The sequence below is a fragment of the Siniperca chuatsi genome, linkage group LG14 (genome assembly GCF_020085105.1).
Source record: "Siniperca chuatsi isolate FFG_IHB_CAS linkage group LG14, ASM2008510v1, whole genome shotgun sequence".
Taxonomy (NCBI): Eukaryota; Metazoa; Chordata; class Actinopteri; order Centrarchiformes; family Sinipercidae; genus Siniperca; species Siniperca chuatsi.
Genome location: NC_058055.1, coordinates 29,327,180 through 29,354,963, shown reverse-complemented (window position 1 = coordinate 29,354,963; position 27,784 = coordinate 29,327,180). Strand labels below are relative to the sequence as shown.

Sequence of the window (27,784 nt, the reverse complement as noted above, 5' to 3'; positions counted from 1 at the left end):
TAGACTTTATTTTGATATTTATTTGAATAAAGAGTTTCAGTTCTGACACGAATCAGAGCAGTTTGAATAAACACAAAGCAGATAATACTACAGATATACAAAGACACTTCTGAATAATATGAGTAAATGCAGAATACAAAGCTGAATATTATTAAGTTATAAATCAGATTCAGGACCTGCTGCACACTTTACTGTGAACACAACTCTGTTTCATTCAAATTCTGTTTCATTTAAACAGGAATAATATTTCGGTTTCCTGTTTGTGGAGTCAAACACGATTTCAAAAATTTCCTTTGGCAGCCTTACAGTCATAATGTGGGCAAAATAACCCTTTTATTGCCTGGCTTGCTGAGCCGAACCTCTTGTCTATTGATGATGTCATGATGTATCACGGGTTATCCAGCCCTCTGCTCTGCCTGCCAGGAGGACTGTGGCTGATCTTATGGGTTAATTAAACCCTCAGTCCGCTCTGAAAGCAGCTGAACCCTTCACAGGCAGCTCTCCTCCTCTTCCTCACGTCTGCAGGACGCATCAGTAGCCTCCTCAGCCTCCTGTCTGTCCTCTGATGATGTCACTTCCTGTGCTCCTGGTGTGTCCTGAGACTCTGACAGCTGAGGGCTGCAGAGGACAGAGATCATCATCATCATCATCATCATCATCATTATTATTATTATTATTATTATTATTATTATTATTATTCACTTCCTTTAAAGGAAAGGCCACATTCCACTTTACTTTTACTTTACTTTTGTTTGTTTGTTTGGTACGACACCAAATGAAAATCAAATACAAAATCAGATTTTTAAAGCAAAATAACTGCAGACATGAATCTTTTGTATGAACCTGATTCCTCAGTTACAGAAAATATAAAAGGTTCTGACAGTTTGAGGGGTTTTAATAAAGCTTTGTTTAAAGCTGGAATGCAGGACTTTTACATATAAATGAACGTCCGTTACATTCAAGCCCTTGTTGCCAAACGAGTTCACACAGTGCTGATTAACCCTGTCTCCGCCAGGTAAATCTCTGTGTATTTGTCAGTATACCAGCGTTTTTAAATCTGGTGTCTGTGGCGACATTCCCGAGCTGGCGTACCAGTAATGATGCTTTTACGTCAACAAGCAGTGACTGGTTTAAGAGACCTGAGGCGGGCAGCAACCCAGAGCCATGTAGAGAGTGCCGCTGTCCAATGGAGAGAATGTTTATTTTTCAGAACTGTTTATTTTGTTTATTATGATTGTATAGTTTGTGTTAATATTCTTTGGCAACGTTGTGTTGTATGTAGTCATGTCAATAAAGCCACTTGAATTGAAACTGAACGGAGTTGACGCAACTCTCTCTCTACACGGCTCTGGAGCGACCGCAGCGACGCAGTGGCCTGCAGCAGCTAGGAGCAAAATCTAAGAAGCGTCTAAGAAAAGTGTCTGATGCTGAAAAAAGAGGAAGGATTACAGTGAAAACAAGAAAGCGATCGATGGCGAGGACAAACACAGATAACCATTGGTGTAGCTTTAGCTTTTCCTTGTTGGAGAGGCTGAGAGACGGACTGAGGGCAGACACAGATGTCACGTTACTGCTTTTGGACAGGTTGGTATTTGCACATATTTGGAGTAGGATGTAGCTTTTACATTTACTGAAGCTACATAATGAATTATTGTCTTGGAACTGTGGACGAACACGAGCCTGGAGCCTGCAGGTAAACATCATCAGCAGGCATCGACAGTGTTTGTGTAATTTCTCTCACTGCCAGAAGGGGGAGACAAAACTTCTGCACTGCAGGTTTAACATTGTTTCCTGTCATTTCTTAGAAAGTAATTTGGTTCTGATTCTAAGTTTGTCTGGAACACTTCTAATAAATTAGAAATTTAATTAATTGCTTTATCATAACTGTTGAGTCCTGAATGAGTCTGTTCCTTGTTCAGAGAACGACTGAATCGTCCTCAGTCAGGAGGAACAAGTCAACTCTCTCAACATGAAGTTCAGTCTCTTTTATCATCAGAAGCTCAAAGACATATACAATGACTGAGTATACTGTATATGAGGTTATAAAGGTGTGAGTGGCTCTCTGAAAACATACATTAAAATAAATACAAAGGGTTTGTGGTTCTGGTATTAATTATTCAATTAATAAACTCAATTGAATAATTACCACATTAACCTAATAAAGGCATCCTTACAGGTGAGGTACAATAACCCCCATTGTCAGTGTAACACAAGTTAAATACATGATACTTCAAACGGCCACTAGAGGGCTCTATAAACTCTATAATGACCATATTCAGCCTCTTAATAAAACGAAATGCACATTTGAACAATACTGAACTCTGAAGCTAGATGACCAACAACCACAGCAATATATAAAGAACAGAAACAACATAAATTTAAATATTCAACACATTATTCCCCTGCATTATAAACATGTGACAGAGCTGCATCCATAGTTGGCTAGCGTTAGCAACATGCTAATGGACAGTATGCACAGGTAAACCTAGCCTCAGTTTGTGTTGCTCATGTAACCATCAGTTTGTCTAAAAGATAATTTACCAGCAAAGGTTTAAAAACACTTCCTGTTGTTCTGAAGGTGTTTTCAGGATACTCAAAGACTAATCAAAACAAAGATGGCAGTCTGACAGCTACCTGGACAATAGGTTAAAAGAAAAATTCACTCAAACATGAGAGACACAAACTAAAAGGTGTTCCCTTACAACAACACAAACTGTTATTATTCTGCTGCTGCTTAAACATAACTTTAAATTTTATAATTTTATTTATATAGCACCAATTCATAACAGATGTTATCTCCTTGCACTTTTCCTATAGAGCAGGTCTAGACAGTACTCTTTATAATATTAATCATAGAGACCCAACAAATCCATCCATCCAAGCATTTGGAGAAACCTGTGGCAGAACTTAGGCAACTAGGACTTATAGACACACAGGAAGTCACAGATCAGCAGCATGTTGCTAAACATGTAGCTACATACTGAGCCTGCTAACACTCTGCTCACTGGGGGCTGAATAATGTAATTAAGGGAAAGGTGCATAATGGGAATTGTAGTTTTTACAACTATGACACACTAAGGAACTAAAGAGAGTTTTAACAATAAGTCTTTTAGTCAGAGTGTCAATAAAGTTTTATTTAATGAATATTTATTGAATTTCAATGTTCTATCAAGGAAATTCTTGGATGTTCGTACCTGACTGCGTCCAGCGCAGCACCGCTGCTTGTTTCTATGGTGATGTCATGGATGGGTATGATGTAAGTGCCGTGGGAGGGGCCTGCCTCCTCTGGCTCCGCCTCCAAAAGGTGAACGTTCACCTGAGGGGCAGGACTTCCTGTAAACACAACGGAGGGTATTGAATGTCAGATCTGGTGAGTTTAGCTTCTTTGATCAATAAAACGATCAATACAACTTTCTGTATTGTTCTTCAGTAGAACTGGTATTAAATGTGTGTGAGTCTGACCATCAGTCTGATCTCCAGCAGCTGCACATGGACTCAGTCTGGATCGAACAACAGCTGGATTTTCACCTTTCAGGAAGTTTTCAGTCAGCTGGAGGTAACACTGAAACACAACGACCACAGTTACTGACACAGTTACAGACTGTAGGAACTGTGTCTGAAGCAGGAACGTATGTTCGGTTCTTAAGAGAACAGAAGAAGTAAATCAAACTTACAAACAGAAATTTAACTGGAAAACAGTCACACATTCTCACTGCTGGAAGATTTGAAATGGTTGAAATGCTGAAAGAAGTTCAAGTGGCAGTTTCAGTGTAAAGGAATGAAATTAAAGTGTCAGTTAAAGTGAAGTAAGTCTGAAAAGGGAAAATCAGTGTAATTGAAGTGCTCACAGGTGATAGACATGCACCGTGTAATAAGGGAGTCCCCAGTAGAGATTTCTTTGTATTAAATGATCAGGTTCAGAAACACTGATCAGTAACAGGTCTGACTTCCTGTTATGGAGGTTATTTTGTGAGATTTAAACTGTTTTAATCATTGTCTCCTTTCACAGAGACTCAAGCAGGATTAAAGATAATAATATGATTTGGTACCTTTTTGTAGTCATCAGTTAACATGTTGCCCACGGAAACGACCAATGAGGAGAAAGAAGGTCTGGACTGAGGTTTCTCCTCCCAACACAGTTTCATCAGATCAAAACTGAAGACAGAACGCAAACTGTCAGAGAGGCCAAACAGCCAGGTGAGCGTATCAGAGCGACTCCTGTATACATTCACCTGCATGCAGCTGGAGATGACATGTGTAAAACATGTTTAAAAGTGTGTAAAACATGTGTAAAGGTATGTAAAAGGTGTTAAAGTGTGTAGAAGACGTGTAAACGTGTGTCGTACATGTTGTGAGGAGCGTGGTCGGGTCGGCTCATTCTGTATCCTCTCTTCAGAGCAGAGTAAAACTCCTGGGTCATGGGGAGGTCGGGGTACGGGCTCCCACCTGGGACAAAACACACAAAATAGTGCAGTGACATAGATGTCTACTGGAGAGACTGGTGTGTGTAGACATGGACTGGTTTAGACTGCTTTACCCAGAGAGAAGATCTCCCACAGTAAGACTCCGTAGGACCAGACATCACTCTGAGAGCTGTAAATGTTCTGGAAAATACTCTCTGGAGACATCCACTTCACTGGCAGAAAGCTCTGGAGAATAAAAACATAAATTAATGAAAGGACAGTTTTACAATTTTTCAGGTCTGTCTAGTGATGAAAACTGTAAACTAATTGTGTTAATGAAGTTATTTCATCTAGTTAACTGACATTTCCTCTGGCGATGTAGTCCTGGTCCTTCATCAGATCTCTGGCCAGACTGAAGTCACAGATCTTCACAAGCTTCCCCTCACAGACCAGGACGTTCCTCGCTGCCAGGTCTCTGTGGACACACTGTTGTACACGCAACACCACATGTGAACACACAACACCACATGTGAACACACAACCATACATGTGAACATGCAACACCACATGTGAACACACAACACCACATGTGAACATGCAACACAATGTGAACACGCAACACCACATGTGAACACACAACCATACATGTGAACACGCAACACCACATGTGAACACGCAACCATACATGTGAACACGCAACACCACATGTGAACACGCAACCATACATGTGAACACGCAACACCACATGTGAACACGCAACCATACATGTGAACACGCAACACCACATGTGAACACGCAACCATACATGTGAACACGCAACACCACATGTGAACACGCAACCCCACATGTGAACACACAACACCACATGTGAACACGCAACACCACATGTGAACACACAACACCACATGTGAACATGCAACACAATGTGAACACGCAACACCACATGTGAACACACAACCATACATGTGAACACGCAACACCACATGTGAACACACAACCATACATGTGAACACGCAACACCACATGTGAACACGCAACCATACATGTGAACACGCAACACCACATGTGAACACGCAACCATACATGTGAACACACAACCATACATGTGAACACGCAACACCACATGTGAACATGCAACCATACATGTGAACACGCAACACCACATGTGAACACGCAACCATACATGTGAACACGCAACACCACATGTGAACACGCAACACCACATGTGAACACACAACACCACATGTGAACACGCAACACCACATGTGAACACGCAACCATACATGTGAACACGCAACACCACATGTGAACACGCAACACAATGTGAACACACAACCATACATGTGAACACGCAACACCACATGTGAACACGCAACACCACATGTGAACATGCAACACCACATGTGAACATGCAACCATACATGTGAACACGCAACACCACATGTGAACACGCAACACAATGTGAACACACAACCATACATGTGAACACGCAACACCACATGTGAACACGCAACACCACATGTGAACACACAACCATACATGTGAACACGCAACACCACATGTGAACACGCAACACCACATGTGAACACGCAACCATACATGTGAACACGCAACACCACATGTGAACACACAACACCACATGTGAACACGCAACACCACATGTGAACACGCAACACAATGTGAACACACAACCATACATGTGAACACGCAACACCACATGTGAACACGCAACCATACATGTGAACACGCAACACCACATGTGAACACGCAACCATACATGTGAACACGCAACACCACATGTGTACACACAACACCACATGTGAACACGCAACACCACATGTGAACACGCAACACAATGTGAACACACAACCATATATGTGAACACGCAACACCACATGTGAACACGCAACACAATGTGAACACACAACAGAACATGTGAACACGCAACACAATGTGAACACGCAACCATACATGTGAACACGCAACACAATGTGAACATGCAACCATACATGTGAACATGCAACATGACATGTGAACATGCAACCATACATGTGAACACACAAAACCACATGTGAATACGCAACCATACATGTGAACACACAACACCACATGTGAACACGCAATCATACATGTGAACACACAACACCACGTGAGCATGCAACACAATGTGAACACGCAACCATACATGTGAACACACAATACAATGCGAACACACAACACCACATGTGAACACACAACACAATGTGAACACGCAACCATACATGTGAACACACAACACCACATGAACACACAATACAATATAACACACAACACCACATATGAACCCAACACCACATGTGAACACAACACAACATGTGAACACGAGACAGAACATATCAACACACAAGATCTTTAATCAAATATCTGGACACAACAAAATTCACTATACACACACTGAAGGTAACTGTGGTGCATCTACAATCATGTATCAGTGATGTACTGATGAGTGATCATACGTTTCTGGAGGAGAGGAAGTCCATGGCCTGAGAGACCTGGAAGGAAAAGCTGAGGAGGTCGTTGGGAGTGAGGAGAGGAGAGTCACTGAGGAGGAGAGACGCCTCCTGCTGGTCTGAAAGAGAATGACAGGAAAAGTCACTGTGGCAGGCAGACAGGCAGTTATTGAACATTAGTGATGACAGACTACAAAGCAGGTACAAAGACAATAATTCAAATAATACGTCAAAAAGTGAATTCTAAATTATGACTTTTTATCTAAATATAACTCATCCTTGTTTTATTTCAACTGTGTGTTAAATAAAAATTATTACTTTGGATCATATAAATGACTAAATGTAACATCCTCATGATAAATTAAAATGTTATAATTAAATAATAATATATAAGTAAATTTTGACTTTATAGAATAAAGTTTCAAACAAAGTCAAAGTGAGACATGAAGTCATGATTTAGACTCACAAACCTTTCAAACTCAGAATTAAGAAATGCTAAATAAATATTCACTTTCTGAATGATAATTATGTGTTTTTGTCATATGTTGTAATTGTCACAATTCATGTGTAATTAATAACAAAATCATAAATTTAACATTGTACGACTACAAGAAAAACTAAGAAATAATTTATTAATCAAATCTTAATAATTAAAGTAAGTGAACTACATTGTTATTATGACTCACCTGAATTTATATTTTTATCATATTTTCATTATTTTTCATTATTTTGTTTAAGCTGTTTTTTATTTGTGTTTTTATTTATTATTCATATTTTGTAATGAAAGACCAAAATAAAGATCAAATCAAATTAATATTTTTTGCTGCCATTAATGAGCTTCCATAATAATTTGACATTACGCAGTACTTGTATACAGTGTACCACATGTATCACCTGGTGGTGTGTACGGCATCTCACACACCGCAGGTTCGATTTCTGCGTAGCTGAGCTCCTTCATGGCTTCGAACTGAATGCGCTCCTCCTTATTCATGTCCATATAACCTCCATCACTGTCACTGCATGGCGAAAGACACTCAATACACATAGAGAGAGACAAAGAGAGAGCGACAGGCAAAGAGAGAGATGAAAGAGAGTTCATTGATCAAAATCAGTTCTGATTTAATAACTTAAACAACAAAAAGACAACCTGGCCCTACAAAATGGGAACATTTGGAAAGATCATTTCAAAAACTATATGAGCAAATTTCACCTAAATATCTCAATCATGAACAGAAACAAATTCAAGAAAAACTGACAATCCTTGAATCAGGGTAACAGCTTGTCTCCAACTCTATTCAACATCTACATTAATGACCTAGCAGTGCTGTTGGAGCAATCCAGAACCCCTGGCCTAACCCTTAACAAAAAGGAAGTTAAATTCCTGCTCTATGCTGATGACCTGGTGCTGCTGTCGCCCTCACAACAAGGACTAGAGCAGCACCTGGACCTCCTGGAGCGGTACAGTCAGAACTGGGCCCTGACAGTCAACTTTAACAAATCTAAAATACTGATCTTCCAAAAGAAACACAAATCTCAGGAAACCAAATATCAATTAAGAAACACCCATCTAGCTCACACGCTATATTGTGATTACCTGGGGCTCAGAATCAGTGCCTCAGGTAACTTTGGTCTGCCACTGAAACAAAAAGCATGTAGAGCTTTTTTACATTTTACAAAATAGACATACCAATTAGAATTTGGACTGAAATATTGGACAATGTAATCCAACCAATCGCCCTTTATGGTAGTGAAGTTTGGGGTCCACTCAGTCATCAGGACGACACTAGATGGGACAAGTATCCCATAGAGGCCCTGCATGCAGAACTCTGTAGGTCCACATTAAACATCCAAAGAAAAACACCAACCAATGCATGCAGGGGGGATTAGGCCATTACACATTGATTATTAACATAAAAAAAGAACACTTACATTTTGGTTACATCTCAAATTGAGCCCCAAAGACTCACTGAGATTTCAGGAACCACAAACCCAAGAACTGAACACCCAAAAAAAGAGTCCCATCAGCTGGTCACGAGACTTACTGATCAAATAACACCCAATACTGTTCAGACCAGCACTGCTTTCCAACCACTAATCAGAGTAAACCAATTATGAAATTAATAAAAGTTGCCTATCTGGAACATTGGACAAATACAGACTCAGTGATCGCAGTCTCGCCACAGAGAAAGGACGACACAAGAAGTCCGGACTACCAACAGAGGAAAGAGTCTGTGGTCACTGTGCGACAGCTGAGGTGGAGACAGAGATGCACTTCCTCTTTAAACACACACACAGTGTGATATGCTCTGTTGAAATGTAACTGAGGAGACGGTCACTGGGTGAATTACTCTGTTTCTAGCTTAATTCCAATATGGCTACCGTACCCCTTTATTCATCAACACACACACACACACACAAATACACGCATAGGATATACTGTATATATAAAATGAATATATATGTTGTGTTAATGTTCATATAATGTTATTGTGTGCTCTCTAAATATTATTACTAAATATTTGGACAAATTATATTTTGATGCTTGGGCAACATTGTTCTTGAAACTTTCAGGCCAATAAAGAACTTTGAATTGAATTGTGAGAGAGAGACAAAGGAAAACAGAATATGTGGTCGCTGTTGGACAGGTGAGGTGAGACAGGTGAGACAGGTGAGAAAGGTGAGGTGAGACAGGTGAGACAGGTGAGAAAGGTGAGAAAGGTGAGGTGAGACAGGTGAGACAGGTGAGAAAGGTGAGGTGAGACAGGTGAGACAGGTGAGAAAGGTGAGAAAGGTGAGGTGAGACAGGTGAGACAGGTGAGAAAGGTGAGGTGAGACAGGTGAGGTGAGACAGGTGAGACAGGTGAGAAAGGTGAGAAAGGTGAGGTGAGACAGGTGAGGTGAGACAGGTGAGACAGGTGAGAAAGGTGAGGTGAGACAGGTGAGACAGGTGAGACAGGTGAGGTGAGACAGGTGAGGTGAGACAGGTGAGACAGGTGAGAAAGGTGAGAAAGGTGAGGTGAGACAGGTGAGACAGGTGAGACAGGTGAGGTGAGACAGAGATCGTCCTCCTACAGTGTTCAACATTCAGTGAAACGTTTAACAAGTTCAGCTCTGATCTCAGATTTCAAACAGCTCGACGTTAAAAATCCTCCGAGGAGACGGAGACAGGATCCAGCTGATCAATATGTATCAACACACACACACACACACACACACACACACACACACACACACACACACACACACACACACACACACACACACACACACACACACACACACACACACACACACACACACACACACTTCCTCATATAAAAAAATGTTGCAGTTTACTTTTCACTTTTTGTATTTTAACTACAAGTCTGCAATTTATAATTTTTGTTGTTATTATCCTGTCTTACTTATCTGTATATGTTAATTAATTAATATCACAATTCTTTTGTTTATGTATGTTTTTATTTTACACACGCGTTGGCAATGTTAACATCTGCTTCCCATGATGCCAATAAAGCCCAAGTGAAGTGAATTGAATTGAATGTTCGAGAGAGAGGATATAATACTGTCTGTTTCTGTGTGTGTGTGTGTGTGTGTGTGTTCACCTCTTGGTGTGTGTGTCACTCTGTAAGAAGGTGTGTTTGTTCCTTTGCAGGTAGTTCACCAGGTCTCCATGACGACAGAACTCAGTGATCAGGTAGACAGGACCTGGACAGACAGACAGGCCGTTATTAGTGTGATCTGTATGAGCTGCAGTTCTCTGTCCCTCCAGCAGAATCTGAGCTGCTGTCTGTTTAGTTAGTTAGTTAGTTAGTTAGTTAGTTAGTTAGTTAGTTAGTTAGTTAGTTAGTTAGTTTTTGGTTCTTTGAAGCTGGTTTTAAATCAATGTTGTCATAGCAACAAGTCCTTAAGCCAAAACCTGCAGAAGTTAGCTGGATCAGGACCGAGACATTTTACTGTGAAACACAAACAGGAAGTAATGTTCAGATGTAAATGTGTTTCTTAGATTTATAATGAAAGAGTGTTGATATAATTAGGATTTTAGATCAGAACATGCAGCTTATTGAGAAATCTGTTGGTGTAATTGTCACAGTTTACTTATTATAATAAAGTGTTACCTTATATATTATAAACCTTATACATGATAAAGTGTACAACTAAATAAAAGGTTGTACACTAAAAAAGAACCAAATGTAGTTTCAGTAACTGAGCAAAAAGACAAAAACTCTAAAAGAACTAAAACATTATGACGGTTAGAAGACAAATGCAACCAGAACATTTAATTTGGCATTAAAATGAGAATTGTAACTTTAAATTAAATGCTTAACTGCTGAACTCACTTTGCTGAAACTTGTTGATGCAATTAAAGCAACTTTTATTTTGTTGTATATTTAATCATGTATAAGTATAGCAAACTCTTAAATTGTGATTTGTTGGGTCTCTGTAATTAATATTATAAAGAGTTTGGTCTGGACCTGCTCTGTAGGAAAAGTGCAGTGAGATAACTTCTGTTATGAACTGGTGCTGTATAAATAAAATTGAACTGAATTGAATTGATAATTACATCAACAGATTATAATGATTTCTCATTAACCTGCATGTTTGAAATTACTTCATGTGTGGGATTCATCGTAAAACGTCTTGGTCATGGTCAGCTAACTGTCAATAAGCCTGCACTTTGCAGGTCCAGAGGAATTTTAAACCAGCTTCAAAGAACCAAAAATCCAGACTTGTGTCAAAGTTTTTAGTGAACAGAATATTTAAGTTTGAACTAATCGTCTCAAGATGAATTTCCAATCATTACAATTCTTATATGTATGTATCTGTATGGACAGAGAGACTGATCTGGATGAACCACAGTCAAACATCACTGAGGGCTTTTATTTTGAAAGAATCGAGTGTGAACAAAGACAAGCAGCAGGATCTGACAACATGAGTCACACTGACAGAAACAGAGTGAGATGGTTAAATTAGGATCGTTTTAGAGGACATTTAGAATTAGATGATGATTAGTTTAGGATTAAACCGGGATTAAAGCGTATACCTCCCCTCGTGCACGCTCCCAGCAGGTTGACGACATTCAGGTGAGGACCGAGATGAACCAAAACCTTCAACTCCGACATCAGAGACTGAACCGCAACGCTGCTGGCTGAACACACACACACACACAGAATTTCATTGTTATTGATTTCAGGCCTGAAATAAAAACATCAATAATCAATCCAACTGGTGTACGAAACATGCTGACGATGTCCAGGAGAGAAATGTTTTCTCTGATTTGCAAAACATTACGTCTTTGATGTGACGAGACACAAAACTTCTCTTCAGTGTTCAACATTCAACATGTAACAGTGACACAGTGGAGAATAAACCTCCGCCATGTTTGTAGTCTTTGTACTGACAGCTTCCAGGAAGTTTAGATAGTTTCAGACAAATCAGCTGATCATCTTTCAGTCATCAACTTTCTCAGAAACAGAAATTAAAAACTCCTTAACAAGAAGAAAACGAGCAGAGTTCATCTAAACAAACTCAAATTGTGTTTGAACCAAGCGGAAACCTCTGGGGCTGAAAAATGAAGCCAACGCCGAAGTGCAAAATATAGTTCATTTCCGCCTTTATGACAACTTAAGCTATTAGGCTTTGAGCTGTGCATAATTAAGGACATGGCCACTTTGAGTGACAGGTGGGTGCCCTCTCAGGTGGCTAGCCGCTAGGTGGTTCATCAGCCAGGCTTCATTCGGCCGCCTCAGCTCCACCTCTTTGCCCATTTTTGGATTAGCTGGAGTCAGGCACTGCCAAGACGGCGACGACCGGAGCCGCTGGGAGCCGCCCACTTTGAGCTTCACAACGGCTCTTCAGAAACCTAAAGGTGAAGTCATGGACACTACGTCCATGTTTTATACAGTCTATGATTCAAACCCACAGAACTATATTTTAAATTGGAAGAAGTGGAGATCTCAACATTTCCAAAGATCCCAAACTTACAGACATGTTGAATATTTCTATAAAAAAACATGGAGTCTGTGGATATTTCACTTAGTGACGAGATGCAACAACACAATTACAACATAAATAATACTGACAGAGTCAGACAGACAGACAGTCAGACAGGTACGTACGTTTGACCACTTTGACGGCCACTTTAGTTGTAGAATGAGAGTGAAGCAGACCAGAGACGGTCCCCTCAACGACACGACCGAACGCACCTGAACCCAACACCTGACCTGGAGACAGAGACAGACAGACATTCGGTTTAAGTTAGGATTTAATTATTATAACCTAGTACCACGTGTTCTCAGCGTATTACCTAGTACTACGTTGTCGCGTGGTACTTCCCAGGTGGAGTTGTATGGCAGGTGGGCGGGGTCAAGGTAGGTGTACCGCTGTCCGTCAGGACTCACAGACTCAATTACCTTCCAACAAACTTCATAACGAGGTTTCTAACAAACAGGAAGAGACAACGAGAACTCGGCTCACAAAAATAAAAGATCTAAAATGTTTAAAATGATTCAGCTATCATGATGTACTGCCAGAATCCCATGTTGTCATGGCAACCAGGCAATACTGCTGCTACATGTCAGAGTGATGCTGAAAAATACAACCAGTTCTGTAGTTCTGAGCTACTACTGTACTACTGTACAACTGCAGTTAATAATAATAATACTACACTGAATACTGACTTTTCTCCAGAGGAGGATGAGGATGATGAGGAAGATGACGGCGATGATGACCAGAACCAGAACTGCTGCCAAGACTACAACCTGAGACAGGAGAGCTGGAGACAGGTAGAGGGAGAGACAGGTAGCGAGAGAGAGAGACAGTTCAAATGGGAAAAAAGGGAAGCTGCATAAATTAAACTTACAGATGGGCCCAAGACAGTGGAGACAAATTCATCATGGCCTTGAAGTCACCTGATCTGATGAATGACATGTCAGTATATAACCAAAATCTATATGTCCCTACCAGAGATGGTGTAAAAAAATTATATCAATATGACATTTCATAAGGCAGCTATTAAAGCTAACCTTATAAAACAAAAACGGAAGCCTGTTAAAAAGCAAACATGACAAATGGTTTGATCAAGAATCCAAGACCATCAGAAAAGACTTGAGAAAAATAGCAAATGAAAAACATCGCCAACCAAACAACCGAGCCTTACGCATCAGGTACAATGACATTTTCAACAGATATAAACGTACAATAAGAAGAAAAAAAACTAAATTATAGCCACAAGAAACTTGAAGATATTGAAAATGCCATTAATCAATTCTGGGATATGTGGCACAACTTCAACACAACGCAGCAACAAGCACTACTCATTCAACATGGTGACATCTGGAGAACACATTCTGAAAATCTGTACAAAGACATACCAATAAATCAAATGAATTCAGATCAATGTATTATAAAAGAAAAACTCCAAACATTAGAAGAAACAATTAAAGACAACCAAAACCCCCTTGATTTCCCAATTATTTGGGAAGAACTGACCACACAGACAGAGTCTCTCCGGCCACGGAAAGCTTGTGGTCCGGACTGCATTAAAAACTAAATGCTCAAACGTAGCACCCCAGAGATGCAGGGTGCCGTGCTGAAGCTGTTCAATATCGTCCTACAGTCAGGATGTTTTCCCGACATCTGGTGCAAAGGGCTCGTTTCCCCCGTTCATCAGAGGGGGAACCAATCAGAGCCTGTAACTACCGAGGCGTCTGTCTCAGCAGGTAAACTGTTCTGTCGTATTCTGAATAAAAGAAAACTAGATTTCCTTGAAGACTCCATCCTGAGTAAAAATCTATTTGGCTTCCTCCCAAAACACCGCAGCACCGACCATGTGTACACCCTTCACACTGTAATTAACAAACATGGACACCAAACAGGAAATGGTAAGATATTTGCTTGATTTATTGACTTCAAGAAAGCTTTCAACTCTATTTGGCATGAAGGGCTTTATCACAGACTTTCTGTGACATTGTGGTACAGGGGGTAAAATGTATGTATTTATGTTAAATCAATGTATTTGGAAAATAGCTGTGCTGTAAAAATTGGAGACAAACTGAATCCTTCACCCAGAGAAGAGGTGTTTCGTCAGGGTTGCGACTGAAGCTCGACTTTATTTAATGTGTATATAAATGAACCTGCTGTACAGTTGGATCAGTGTGCTGCTCCTGGCCTCTCCCTCCTCGATATAGAGGTGAAGGCTCTGTTTTACGCTGATGACGTTCTACTGTCTCCAACCGAACAAGGACGACAGCAACAGCTGGACATAGTAGAAAAGTGCTGTCAGAACTGGGCCCTGGCAGGAAATATGAAGGAAACTAATGTCATGATGTTTCAAAAACGCCCCAGATGCCAGGAGAACAAAAACCAGTTTACCAATAATCATATCATTGAACACAGTGCGAGTTATACCTGCCTTGGTGTAACCATAACAGCATCAGAGAGTTTCAACATGGCCGTGAACGCACTAAAAGAAAAAGCTCGAAGAGCTCTAAATGCAATTATGAGATCATTTATAATTTTCAAATTCCAATTAAATTTTGGCTTCTTAAAATATGTGATAGTGTCATCCGGCCCACTGCGCTGTCTGGTGGTGAGTCTGGGGTCCACTCACCAGAGCTTTACCCGCCGGGACAAACGTCCAGCAGAGTCTCTACATGCAGGACTCTGCAGATACATTTTACACAGAAAAACACCAACAGATGCATGTGGAGCCTTAAATCCCTCGAGACCCCCTCCATTCCAAAGCCCTCCAGACCCAAGAGCTGAGCCCAGAACAGAGTCCCCTATGTCAGCTGGTGCTGAGACTAACTAACAGAAAGTTATCTGGCCCTAAAAAGAGACGATGAACTGGCAGATCTCTCTCTGCTGTCAGAGACAGACAGCAGAGACAGATCCTGACCAAGTGCAGGCTCAGTGTCCACAGACTGGACATCCAAACAGGAAGACACAGACAGAACATGTGGTTGCTGTTGGACAGGTGAGGTGAGACAGGTGAGGTGAGACAGAGATGCACTTCCTCCTACAGTGTACAATATTCAATGAAATAAGGAAAATTTACTTTAACAAGTTCAACTCTGTGATCTCAGATTTCAAAGAGCTAAATGAGCTCAACATTAAAAATACTCTGAGGAGGAGGAGGCAGGGCAGATCCTACAGTACTGCAGTATTAGTACGTACAGTCAGACAGTATTCGGAGGTCAGTATATACTGTAGTACAGTAGTACTACAGTAGTATTGCAGTATTAGTACGTACAATTAGACAGTATTCGGAGGTCTCTGGCTCGTCGTCCTGCAGAGTTTTTGGCCTCACAGCGAACAGCTGACAGAGAAATTAGACTCTGCAGAGTCAACACACTGCGTACCTGTACAGGTGAGACACGCACACACGCAGCTGTCAGTCATCTTCATATCATTACACTTTGCTGTCTCTCCTCCCCTCTGATGACATCACAATGTTGACATCACTGCTTACCTGGGTTACACCTCTCTCTTCCACCTCAGTGATGTTCTCCTGCAGAGCCCCGCCCTCCAAGGCTGCTGATAGGCTCCTCCAGCCGCCCGTCAAATTACTGCACCTTCAGGAAACCAACACGGTTACTATGGTAACATGGATACTGTTACGCTGTGTGTGCGTGTGTGTCTATCCATCCAGTTTCTGCCTGGCCAGGTCACGGTGGCAGTAGGCTTAACAAGGTATTCAGATGTCCCTCTCCCCATCATCATCTTCCAGATCCTCGTGGGGTCCCGAGGCGTTCCCAAGCCAGATGAGATATATAATCTCTCCAGCGTGTTCTGGGTCTACATCAGGGTCTCCTACCAGTTGGACGTGCCCCGAAAACCTCCAAAGGAAGGCGTCCAGGAAGATCCTAGAGGTTTTCCAGGCACGTCTGGATGTTGATGACCACTCAACTGGCTCCTTTCAACATGAAGGAGCAGCGGTTTTACTCCGAGCTCCCTCTGGATGTCTGAGCTCCTCACCCTCTCTCTAAGGCTGAGCCCAGACACCCTGCGGAGAAAACTCATTTCAGCTGCTTGTAGCCGCGATCTCATTCTTTCAGTCACTAGCCAAAGCTCATGACCACAGGTGAGGGCTGTAACGTAGACTGACTGGTAAATCAAAAGCTTTGCCTTCCAGCTCCGCTCCCTCTGAACCACAACAGTCCAGTACAACACCTGCATTACTGCTGACGCCACCCCAATCCACCTGTTCATCTCACACTCTTACCCTCACTGGTGAACAAGACCCCAAGCTACTCAGATTCCTTCACTTGGGGCAGCAACTCACTCCAAATCCAGAAGAAGCAATCCCCCGTTTTCTGGCAGAGTACCATGGCCTGAGACTTGGAGGTGCTGACTCTGATCCCGACCACTTCACACACGCTTCACACTCGATGTAGTAACCACCCCTGGAGCTATATAAATAAAATTGAAGTGAATTGAAAGGGATCCTGGGTCATAAGCCTTCTCCAAGTCCACATAACACATGTAGACTGACAGAACAGCATTGCTTCTCCTGGATCAGTCAGAGCCTCCTTTCCAGCACCCTGGAATAAGCTTTCCCAGGGAGGCTTAGCAGTGTGATACCTCGATAATTTGAGCACAACCTAACCCCCTTTTTAAAAATGGGAACCACCACCCGGATCTGCTGGTCCACAAGCACTGTCCCCAACCTCCATGAGACATTGAAGAGACCTGTCAACAAAGACAGCCCCACAATGTCTGGAGCCTTCAGCATCTCAGGTGGAAACTCATCCACCACACGGCGGCTTGCCGCTTCTTAACTACCTCAGCAACCTCTGCCAGGGATATGGGCGAGGCTTCCCCCACAGAGGACGTGTCAGTCAGGTTCAGGAGTTCCTCAAAATGCTCTTTCCACCACTCGACAACATCCCCAGTCAGTGGCAGCAGTTCTCCTCCCTTCCCTTCCTGAGTCATCAGATGATTCATGGGTCTGTGTATGTTGTTTACCTGTGTGAGCTGTGACAGGTGTACCAGGTGACAGAAGGGGGTGGAGCTCCCTCGCTGACACAAAGCACGGCCTTACTGCCGACCTCCGACAGAGACGTGATCCTGGGGGGCGCACACACACACACACACACACACACACAGGTAAACACACACACACACAGGTACACACACACACACACACACACACAGGTAAACACACACACACACACACACACAGGTAAAAACACACACACACACAGGTACACACACACACACACACACACACACGCTGTGAGCAGCCTGTCTATCAATCATCCTGTCTGTCTCTCTCTCTGACTGTCTGTCTCACCTTTGACCTCCAGGTTGAAGATGACCTCCTCGACGTCATCGTTGTTAGAAACGGTCACAGTGTAACTTCCTGTCTGATCCATCTGGACTCGAACCAGCGTCAGCGTGCTCATATACCTGCACATCAACCAATCAACCAATCAGACTGTGTGTTTCTCATCGATCACTAAAGATGTGACTTTTGATTATTATTTCTAACTTGACCTCTGATCTACCTGCTTCCTGTCAGGTGTGTGGTGGTGACAGAGGTGGTTTCCGTGGCAACGGTCTGGTTGTCTTTGGTCCACAGGACGGTGGGGGTGGGGTAGGCGTCGACCTCCACGCTGAACTCCACTGTGTGATGGAGGAGAGACGACACGTTGGTCTCACCTGAAGGCCACAGGTAGACGTAACCTCGATCTGCAGAGAGAGAGGCAGTTTACCTGTCTGTGTTCACCTGTGTGTGTGTGTGTGTGTGTGTGTAACACAGTCAGGCCTCTCTGTTTAACTGGTGTCTGAGCTTCTGTAAAGCCGGCTAGTTCTCATTAATTCTCATTAGTTATCATTACAGTAATTAACCTTAATCCAGATCTCAAACTATTGAATTTGATGTTTAGGATGTGTGTGTGTGTGTGTGTGTGTGTGTGTGTGTGTGTGTGTGTGTGTGTGTGTACTCACCCAGTACTGTAACTGTGATGTTTTTCACCACAGTTTTTCCCTGCTTTGTCTCCTGCACTGCACACACATACACACCTAAGGGAAAACACACACACACACACACACCCATCGTTGTGGTTACCTAAAAACAACTAAACCCCCAACAAGAACATCTAATTCAAAGTTATAAATGTCACTAATTACGCTGCTGTTTACCAGGTGAGTTACCGTTAAAAGCAAAAAAACCATGTTAGTGCTTTTGTTCCCTCAGTGCGGTCTGTCAGGCAGCAGCAGATGTTTTTCCTGAAAGTCATAAAAGACAGTGACCTACCAGAATCTGCCACCGTAGCCATGGAGATGTTAATGAAGGAGCGGCTGCGGTTGGGTAGAAAGTCTGTCAGAGGCTCGATTTCCTGAAACGGCACAAGAGAAAAATTTTAAACATTTTTAATGAGAAGCAATACAGTTTGATGACATCACAGTTCAGACAGACAGGCAGACGGACAGATACCTGTCTGCGGGGGAAGTCCCAGGAGAAGAAGAACATCTCAGTGTCTTTGACGGTGCAGTTTACAGTGAGAACCTCGCCCTGCTTCAACACAGTGCTGGACACTGTCAGATCCACCTCCATCACTTTAGGAACTGAGAGACAGACAGGTGCAGAGAGAAAAGTAGAGAAACAGACAGGACAGGTGCTCAGACATTAATGTAATCCATTTAATTGAATCTTTAATCTAAATAAACTAACCCTTAATGCCAATTTGCTTTAATCTAATCTAATCTAATTACCAAAATCTAATCCAGTTTGATCCTAATCTACCTTAATCTCATCTCCTCACCTACGATGCTGAAGACATAGTACACCTGTGACTCTCTCTCCTCATTTCCGCGGGCGGCCAAGCACACGTATGATGTGTCATTCAGACGACCCGTGAAGCCGCGGCCCGGCTCGTACGCTGTCCCGGTAACCGGTGTCCTACCGGGACGTTCGTACAGCGAGACGTTGAGCCGTGGGTCGGACACCACGCAGGGGATGGTATCTTCCTCCGTCTCCTTCATCACCACACTTGGACCCAGCTGGACGAACCATTCCTCCGGACCTGAGGGGGCGACAGGTAGGTTGAAAACATCAGGAGATCAGGTCTCACAGGTAGGACAGATATGATGTATGTATGATAAATATCATGGTCACCTTGACCAGGTATGAAGATATCAATCTCTCTGCTCTGATAGGACGACGCCTCCTCACAGTTGTATCTCCCAGAATTCCTCCAGGTGGCATTAAAGAGTTGCAGGACGCTGCTGGACCCCTGATTCTCCACAACAACCCCATCCACCTGAGAGCCCTGAGGTAACCGCCACATCACCTGGCTCCATCCCGAACACACCTGCAGAGACAGACCGATACCTAAATGCACCAGCAGATACAGACAGGTACCTGAACGCACCTGCAGAGACAGACAGGTACCGGACTCCACCATAAACACATGTGTAAAGACAGATAGTTATATGCAGAGACTGACAGGCACCTGACAGGTGTTTACTGACCACAGTGAAGTTGGAGTTTGAGTTGATCAGAACTTCAGAGGATGAAGGCAGCAGCTCCAGACTGACACCCCCTTCAGGAGGAACCAGGAACACACCTGCAGACAGACAGGTATCAGTCCACCTGTAAAGTCTGATGGATGTTTTAATGTTGTTACCCACCCAGCAGGAAGTGCAGCACGTTCAGACTTCCTGTTCGTCCTCTGATGGACGCCATCATGGCCACTGATCCTGACCAACAACAACACAGAGAGGAGAGATTTAAAATCTAACTGCACTGTTAACCAAAGGAGATATTTCAAATTAAAAGTCTAACTCTGTCTAACCAGCAGAGGATCATTTGACTTTAACGTTTGGTCCTTCGTCGGTGATGCTGCTACTTGGTAGTTTATGATTATAGGGTAAAAAGCTAAAGATAAAGCTAGCTAAATCATCTAACACATGATGCTGTAACTGTGGAAACATCAGAGTACCAAGCTAACAGAGATCAGCGAGGTGGCGGCTCACCATCGGCCCCGTGTAGGCAGACCTCTCAGCCTTCAGCGGCCCCTGGTCGGTCCGCTGTCGGGATGCCGCTCAGAATGTAAACATGAGGATTTAATGGAGATTTACAAAATAAAATAGATTTCATGCAGCAGCTGATAACAGAACAGAAAAGAAGTCTGACCATCGATTACTTCATGAAGAAGCAGTTGTCTGACGTCACACAACAATGGCAACACCATGGAAGCGCACATTTAAATGGTAAATCATCAACTAAAAGGCAATGAAAATTATATTTGCCTGTATTTAATTAAAATAATACATACTATCATATAGAAAAACCTGTTCTGCATGTTTATTGATGTCAAAATATGTTGCCTCTGTTATTAGGTAGCTCGTTGCGGTAAAAAATCTCTGAAAGTCAGCTTCTCTGCACAAAAGTTATTCAGGAAAACATTAAAAATGCCAAAAAATTTAAAGACATTAAGAAATATACAAAATTTTGTTTTCATTAAAACAGCTTTCTTTTCTTTTTTATTAACACCAAGTGGATATGCTGATTGTGTGTGCACTTGCCAAAGAAACATCAGTTTGTCACTGTCAGCCATGTTTTTGTTTACATTTGGTGTTGTTCACCTGGAACGTGTGAAGGTCAGAAGCTGGAAATTTCAACTGAGAAATTCTGACCTCCAACTTTGACTGGAATGCAGCATAACATCCATCTGTGTGACAAACTGGAGGTGTTTTTATATTATATTTGAATTATATTTTTTATTGTTATTTAGCAGCGATGATGCACAATACATGTATTGTACCAGATATAGCTAATAGCTAATTTTCATCTGTAGTCCCTGGATGGAGGCCACTAGTGATGTGCAGGTTACAGAGATAAAAGATCAGTTGTACTAAATCAAAACAGTCCCCTCAAGAGGAAGCTCTTGTTAGCCTTGAGCCAGCTCTACATGTTGTTACAAACTGTTTAAGAGGTTGTGGTGCTAGATGTGAATGATCTTATATAATAAACCAACATTGGCCAAAAACATTTTCAAATATCAAAAGATTATATTTTTTTAACTATATTCAATTCAACAAATCCCACCATGAGCAAGCACTTGGCGACAGTGGCAAGGAAAGAACCAGACTCAGGGTGGGCAGCCATCCGCCGCTGCCGGTTGGGTTGGGAGACAGAGAGAGAGAGTGGGGCCAAGTACAATAACTTCTGTTTTGTCAGTGTTGAACATCAGAAAATTGCAGATCATCCAGGTCTTTATGTCTCTAAGGCATGCTTGAAGTTTAGCTAACTGGTTAGTTTCACCTGGCTTGATCGATAGATATAATTGGGTATCATCTGCATAGCAATGAAAGTTTATGGAGTGTTTCCTAATAATATTGCCTAGAGGAAGCATATATAAGGTAAATAGAATCGGTCCGAGCACAGAACCTTGTGGAACTCCGTGACTAACTTTGGCGTGCACGGAGGACTCACCGTTAACATGTACAACCTGAGATCGATCTGATAGATAGGATTTAAACCAGCTTAGTGCGGCTCCTTTAATGCCAATTACATGTTCCAGTCTCTGTAATAGGATGTGATGGTCAGTGGTGTCGAGCGCAGCACTAAGATCTAACAAGACAAGTACAGAGACAAGCCCATTGTCTGATGCAATTAAAACGTCATTTGTAATTTTCACCAGTGCTGTCTCTGTGCTATGATGCACTCTAAACCCTGACTGAAAATCCTCAAATAAACTATTGTTATTTAGAAAGTCACACAACTGATTGGCGACTGCTTTCTCAAGGATCGTAGAGAGAAAGGGAAGGTTAGATATAGGTCTATAGTTGGCTGAGACCCCTGGATCAAGAGTGGGCTTTTTAAGAAGAGGTTTAATTACAGCTACTTTAAAGGATTGTGGTACATAGCCTGTTAATAAAGACATATTGATCATGTCCAGTAAAGAAGTGCTAACTAAGGGTAAAACGTCTTTAAGCAGCCTAGTTGGAATGGGGTCTAAGAGACAGGTTGATGGCTTAGATGAATTAATCGTCGAAGTCAACTGAAGAAGATCAATATGAGAAAAGCAGTCTAAATATATATCAGGTTTTACAGCTGTTTCTAAGGTTCCTGTGTTTGAAGATAAATCGGTACTGGTTGAGGCCAGGATGTGATGAATTTTTTCTCTAATAGTCAAAATTGAATCATTAAAGAACTATCTTGACAGACTAAACGGGATTCTTCCAGGTTGTTGGAACGCCATTTCCTTTCAAGTTTTCATTATGTTTGCTTTAATTTGTGGGTTTGGGGGTTATACCATGGAGCTAACTTTCTTTGTTTTATTATCTTCTTTTTTAGAGGGGCAATAGAGTCTAGTGTTGTTTGCAGTGAGCCTGCAGCACTATCAACAAGATGATCAATTTGGGAGTGGCTGAAATTAGCACAGGAGTCCTCTGTTATATTGAGACATGGCATTGAATTAAATGCAGATGGAATTGCTTCCTTAAATTTAGCTAAAATTAGCTACAGCAATATCAGACAGACATCTAGAGTAGGAGTTTTTGCCTAATGGCGTGTAGTCCAGTAATAGGAGTTCAAAAGTTTTTAAATAATGCTCCGATAATGAAGGATTCTGTGTAAAGACTATTAAATGTTCAATTTCAATGCCATATACCAGAACAAGGTTGAGGGTGTGGTTAAAACAGTGAATGGCTTCATGTACACTCTGACACTCTGTCATTTTCAACGGCCACATGAATATTGAAATCACCTACAATAATTACTTCATCTGTTTTAAGGACTAAACTTGATAAAAACTGAGAATTCATAAAAATTCAGAATAAGGACGCATTACACTACAACAATATCGCATATGTAAACATATATATATATATATATATATTGCAATAATGATGAGAGTTAGGTTTTTTTTATCCATGATTTTCAATACTTGCTTATACAAACTCTGAAGTGGTTTTATTAATGTACTATTTGTCTGAGGTTGTACTACAGTATAAAAAACGTGACAATATCATTGCGTGCATGTACAATTTGACAGACTAGGCAGGGAGGCTCTAAAGGAAGACACTATCCAGGTTCATTATGGGAAATGTAGGATCCACTGTTTTTGGACTAAAAGTCAGGATATCTTTGACTGTTCTGTTTTTAATCTGTCTCTCGCATTAACAGCTGCTGTATGTTACATTACATTGCATGTTAGTTTGTATGCTGATGTATGTTAGTGACGACTGAAGCTCTGAGGAATGAAGAAAGATTAAAAACTGAAGCTTCAACTCTGAAATCAGTCTGGCGTCAGTTAAACGTCACAGAAACAGTCAGACGCCTGTTAAACAGTCTGTTGAATCATTTGAGCTCTAATGGTTCAAACAGGCCTGAACACATTCCTGTGTGTGTGTGTGTGTGTGTGTGTGTGTGTGTGTGTGTGTGTGTGTGTTTTTCAGGGGGATGTTTTTCTTCTTCTTCCAGAGAAAAGAAGACTGAGTCCAGTCATCCAATCAAAATGTGTCCCTGGGGATCTCGGCCAATCAGAGGTCTCACTGATCCTGTGTGAGGGAGGAATGTGAGTCGACCACCGAAGAAGAAAATAAACGGGAAAGTATTTCCTGTGGGCAGCAGAGGGGTAACTTTCCAGCATGAATTTAAATTCAGTTCATCACACCGTTTTCAGCCAATCACAGCTCTGCAGCCGTCTCAGATTCTATTGAATTGTAGTTCAGTCCAACAGTCCTGGACTTGGGACAGACTGACCAAACACATCCAATGAGCATTAGCTTAGCTGCTGCACTCCTCCTGTAGTGTCTCTAGAGGGAACTGTGTGAAGTCTGACAAATGTCCTCAAGTGATGTCACTTGAGTCAGCGTCGGCTGAAGGCTACAAGTTTGAAAATGAAAACAAGACTAGGTGGAAACCTCGTATATGGCTGGTCAATGTGCTTTATCATCACACGGACTGTCAGTGGCCATGTCTAGAATGTGAATTCCAGGATATTAAATGTTCATCTGCAATTTTCTGTAGTGGTCCCAGTAATATTTGTTCTTCAAGTGTACTGAAGTGGAATATCACATGACATGGTTCATCTACATTGTAGGCAAAAAAGTTTATCAATGCAGCTGCAAGAACAAACCTTTATATCAATATCTGAAGATCTGAAAGAGAACTTACTCTAATTCTAATTCTAACTATTAACTGCCCTGCTCTTTCGTTCGTTTCTACCTGCCGGACGTCTCTCGAGTGTTATTCGTGGTGCTTTGACTGTGCGCTCTCCCTCATGTTTTCGCTCCTACTCTGCTCTCTGCTGGACTGGTACCGTCTGAACCACCGTCTCTGCTTCTCACAGCAGCAGGTTTTATGTTGTTTTCCAGTTTCATTCGCTCATGGTGAATATCAGGTGTCTCTGTGCACATATGATACTGTGAGGCTTTGGCGAAGGTATGGACTGGTTATTGATTTCTTGTAAAGTGGGTGTGTGTTTGTGCTTGTGGGTACTGGACAGACCCAGTGGGGCCTGGACCACATCCTGCTTCGCCCATATCCCACTAGCGATATCTTCAGAGGGCGAAGCCTATGTGATATAGAACGTTAGTTACGTATCGTTACTCCAGATACTATGACAGTATGAGTAGAGGCTCCAGGCTACATTAGCCGCTACTAGCATAACACATAAGAGGGAGAGTTGCATTGTGGGTAATGTAGGTGCCATGTTTTGATGAGGAAGAAGAATGTGTGGAATAAAAAAGACAATATCTCTGGTTCTGCTGCATCGATTTTGATCGATATTTAAATCTCCATCATGAGTGAGTTGTTAAAGTGAGATAAAGAATCTGTGGGATATTTCTTTAAACTAACAGCTGAGCAGCTCGGATCTACAGGTGTCTCACCTGTCCGTCACGCCTCCATGGTGAAAGTTGTTTTCTGTCTCCGGGTTGGTTCAGATCAGATGACAGTCTGAAGTCAGTGACCTCTGACCTTCAGAAACAGACAGAATCAAACAATGTTGAATCGTTGTTAACGGTTTATATGCGATCATTTCAACAAATGCACAAGAAAAAACAGATTTATTGTCCTGACAAGTTTACAATAATCATCTTTAGTAAAAATAAATATAACCTTTAACATTAATGACGTCTCATTACGAGACGAGTGTTTTTAAAACATGATCATAAAGTCAGTATCAGACTGTATCAGCTCTGTCAAACTAAACTACAACAACTGTTTGATTAGATTTAAATCTCCTCAAACTGATGACGTTTCTCTGTCAGCTGTTTATAAAATATGATACATTAAACTGCATAACTGTAGATACAGAGACAGATCAATCAGCTCCAGCTGATACAGGAAAAGCTCATATTCATGCATCATTAATAATAATCAATCATATAATAAATAATCATTCTGCATTCAGTACTTTTACTGAAATAGCATTCTGGATGCAGTGATGTAACTCCTAACAGAGGATTTGTACACTGTGGTACCGATAGTTTCACTGCAGTATTTGATTGGACCACAGAAAGTCTCCAAAACAAGTCAAATCAGCAGAATCAGAGGACACTGGTTGCCACGGAGACAAAGTTACAGACTGAACAATGAGAAAGAGACGTTTAGTTTGTTCAAACCTTCTGATGCTGCTGCTCTTCTTTCTTTCTCCTTCACTCCTCTTCTTCGTCCTCACTGCTTTTCTCTCTGCTTTGCTTTCCTCCTCTTCTTCGTCTTCTCTTCAGTCTGAGTTCATTCCAAACGGACGACGAATGGAAACAGACTGACTCACAGTGGGGGGCAGAGAGAGAGAGGGGGAGGCTGAGAGAGAGGGGGAGGCTGAGAGAGAGGGGGAGGCTGAGAGGGCGGAGGCAGAAAGAGAGAGGGGAGAAGGCAGAGGGGGCAGGCTGAGAGAGAGAGGGAGGCAGAGAGAGAGAGGGAGAAGGCAAAGGGGGCAGGCAGGAGAGAGAGAGGGAGGCAGAAAGAGAGAGGGAGAAGGCAGAGGGGGGGCAGGCTGAGAGAGAGAGGGAGCAGAGAGAGAGAGGGAGAAGGCAGAGGGGGCAGGCTGAGAGAGAGAGGGAGGCAGAGAGAGAGAGGGAGAAGGCAAAGGGGGCAGGCTGAGAGAGAGGGAGGCAGAAAGAGAGAGGGAGAAGGCAGAGGGGGCAGGCTGAGAGAGAGAGGGAGGCAGAGAGAGAGAGGGAGAAGGCAGAGGGGGCAGGCTGAGAGAGAGAGGGAGGCAGAGAGAGAGAGAGAGGGGGAAGGCAGAGGGGGCAGGCTGAGAGAGAGAGGGAGGCAGAGAGAGAGAGGGAGAAGGCAAAGGGGGCAGGCTGAGAGAGAGAGGGAGGCAGAGAGAGAGAGGGAGAAGGCAGAGGGGGCAGGCTGAGAGAGAGAGAGGGAGGCAGAGAGAGAGAGGGAGAAGGCAAAGGGGGCAGGCTGAGAGAGAGAGGGAGGCAGAGAGAGAGAGAGGGGGAAGGCAGAGGGGGCAGGCTGAGAGAGAGAGGGAGAAGGCAAAGGGGGGGCAGGCTGAGAGAGAGAGGAGGCAGAAAGAGAGAGGGAGAAGGCAGAGGGGGGGGCAGGCTGAGAGAGAGAGGGAGGCAGAAAGAGAGAGGGAGAAGGCAGAGGGGGGGCAGGCTGAGAGAGAGAGGGAGGCAGAGAGAGAGAGAGGGGGAAGGCAGAGGGGGCAGGCTGAGAGAGAGAGGGAGGCAGAGAGAGAGAGAGGGGAAGGCAGAGGGGGCAGGCTGAGAGAGAGAGGGAGGCAGAGAGAGAGAGAGGGGGGAAGGCAGAGAGGGGGCAGGCTGAGAGAGAGAGGGAGAAGGCAAAGGGGGCAGGCTGAGAGAGAGAGGGAGGCAGAAAGAGAGAGGGAGAAGGCAGAGGGGGCAGGCTGAGGAGAGAGAGAGAGGAGGCAGAAAGAGAGAGGGAGAAGGCAGAGGGGGCAGGCTGAGAGAGAGAGA

At 42.7% G+C, this 27,784-nt stretch overlaps 1 protein-coding gene across 4 annotated transcripts; it reads right to left on the bottom strand.

The window, feature by feature from the left end:
* LOC122888272 (platelet-derived growth factor receptor beta-like) lies at positions 1-26,624 on the bottom strand. Of its 4 annotated transcripts, none has more exons than XM_044222521.1 (29): positions 26,474-26,624; positions 25,739-25,826; positions 20,873-20,940; positions 20,528-20,596; positions 20,369-20,463; positions 20,013-20,208; positions 19,660-19,920; positions 19,332-19,462; positions 19,152-19,233; positions 18,842-18,916; positions 18,400-18,583; positions 18,186-18,301; positions 17,858-17,969; positions 16,362-16,464; positions 16,143-16,251; positions 13,570-13,664; positions 13,197-13,329; positions 13,009-13,113; positions 11,934-12,038; positions 10,495-10,597; positions 7,787-7,908; positions 6,899-7,011; positions 4,767-4,889; positions 4,538-4,649; positions 4,347-4,446; positions 4,050-4,155; positions 3,463-3,562; positions 3,195-3,333; positions 1-618 (listed from the first exon to the last, which is right to left on the bottom strand). In XM_044222521.1, the coding sequence occupies exons 4-29, from the start codon at positions 20,583-20,585 to the stop codon at positions 489-491; spliced, it is 3,108 nt and encodes a 1,035-aa protein (XP_044078456.1). In that variant the 5' UTR covers positions 20,586-20,596; positions 20,873-20,940; positions 25,739-25,826; positions 26,474-26,624; the 3' UTR covers positions 1-488. The 4 variants fall into 4 exon arrangements, with proteins under 4 accessions (XP_044078456.1, XP_044078455.1, XP_044078457.1 ...); XM_044222520.1 differs by having other exon boundaries at positions 20,873-20,926; XM_044222522.1 differs by lacking the exon at positions 20,873-20,940.
* Positions 26,625-27,784: the final 1,160 nt, after the last annotated feature.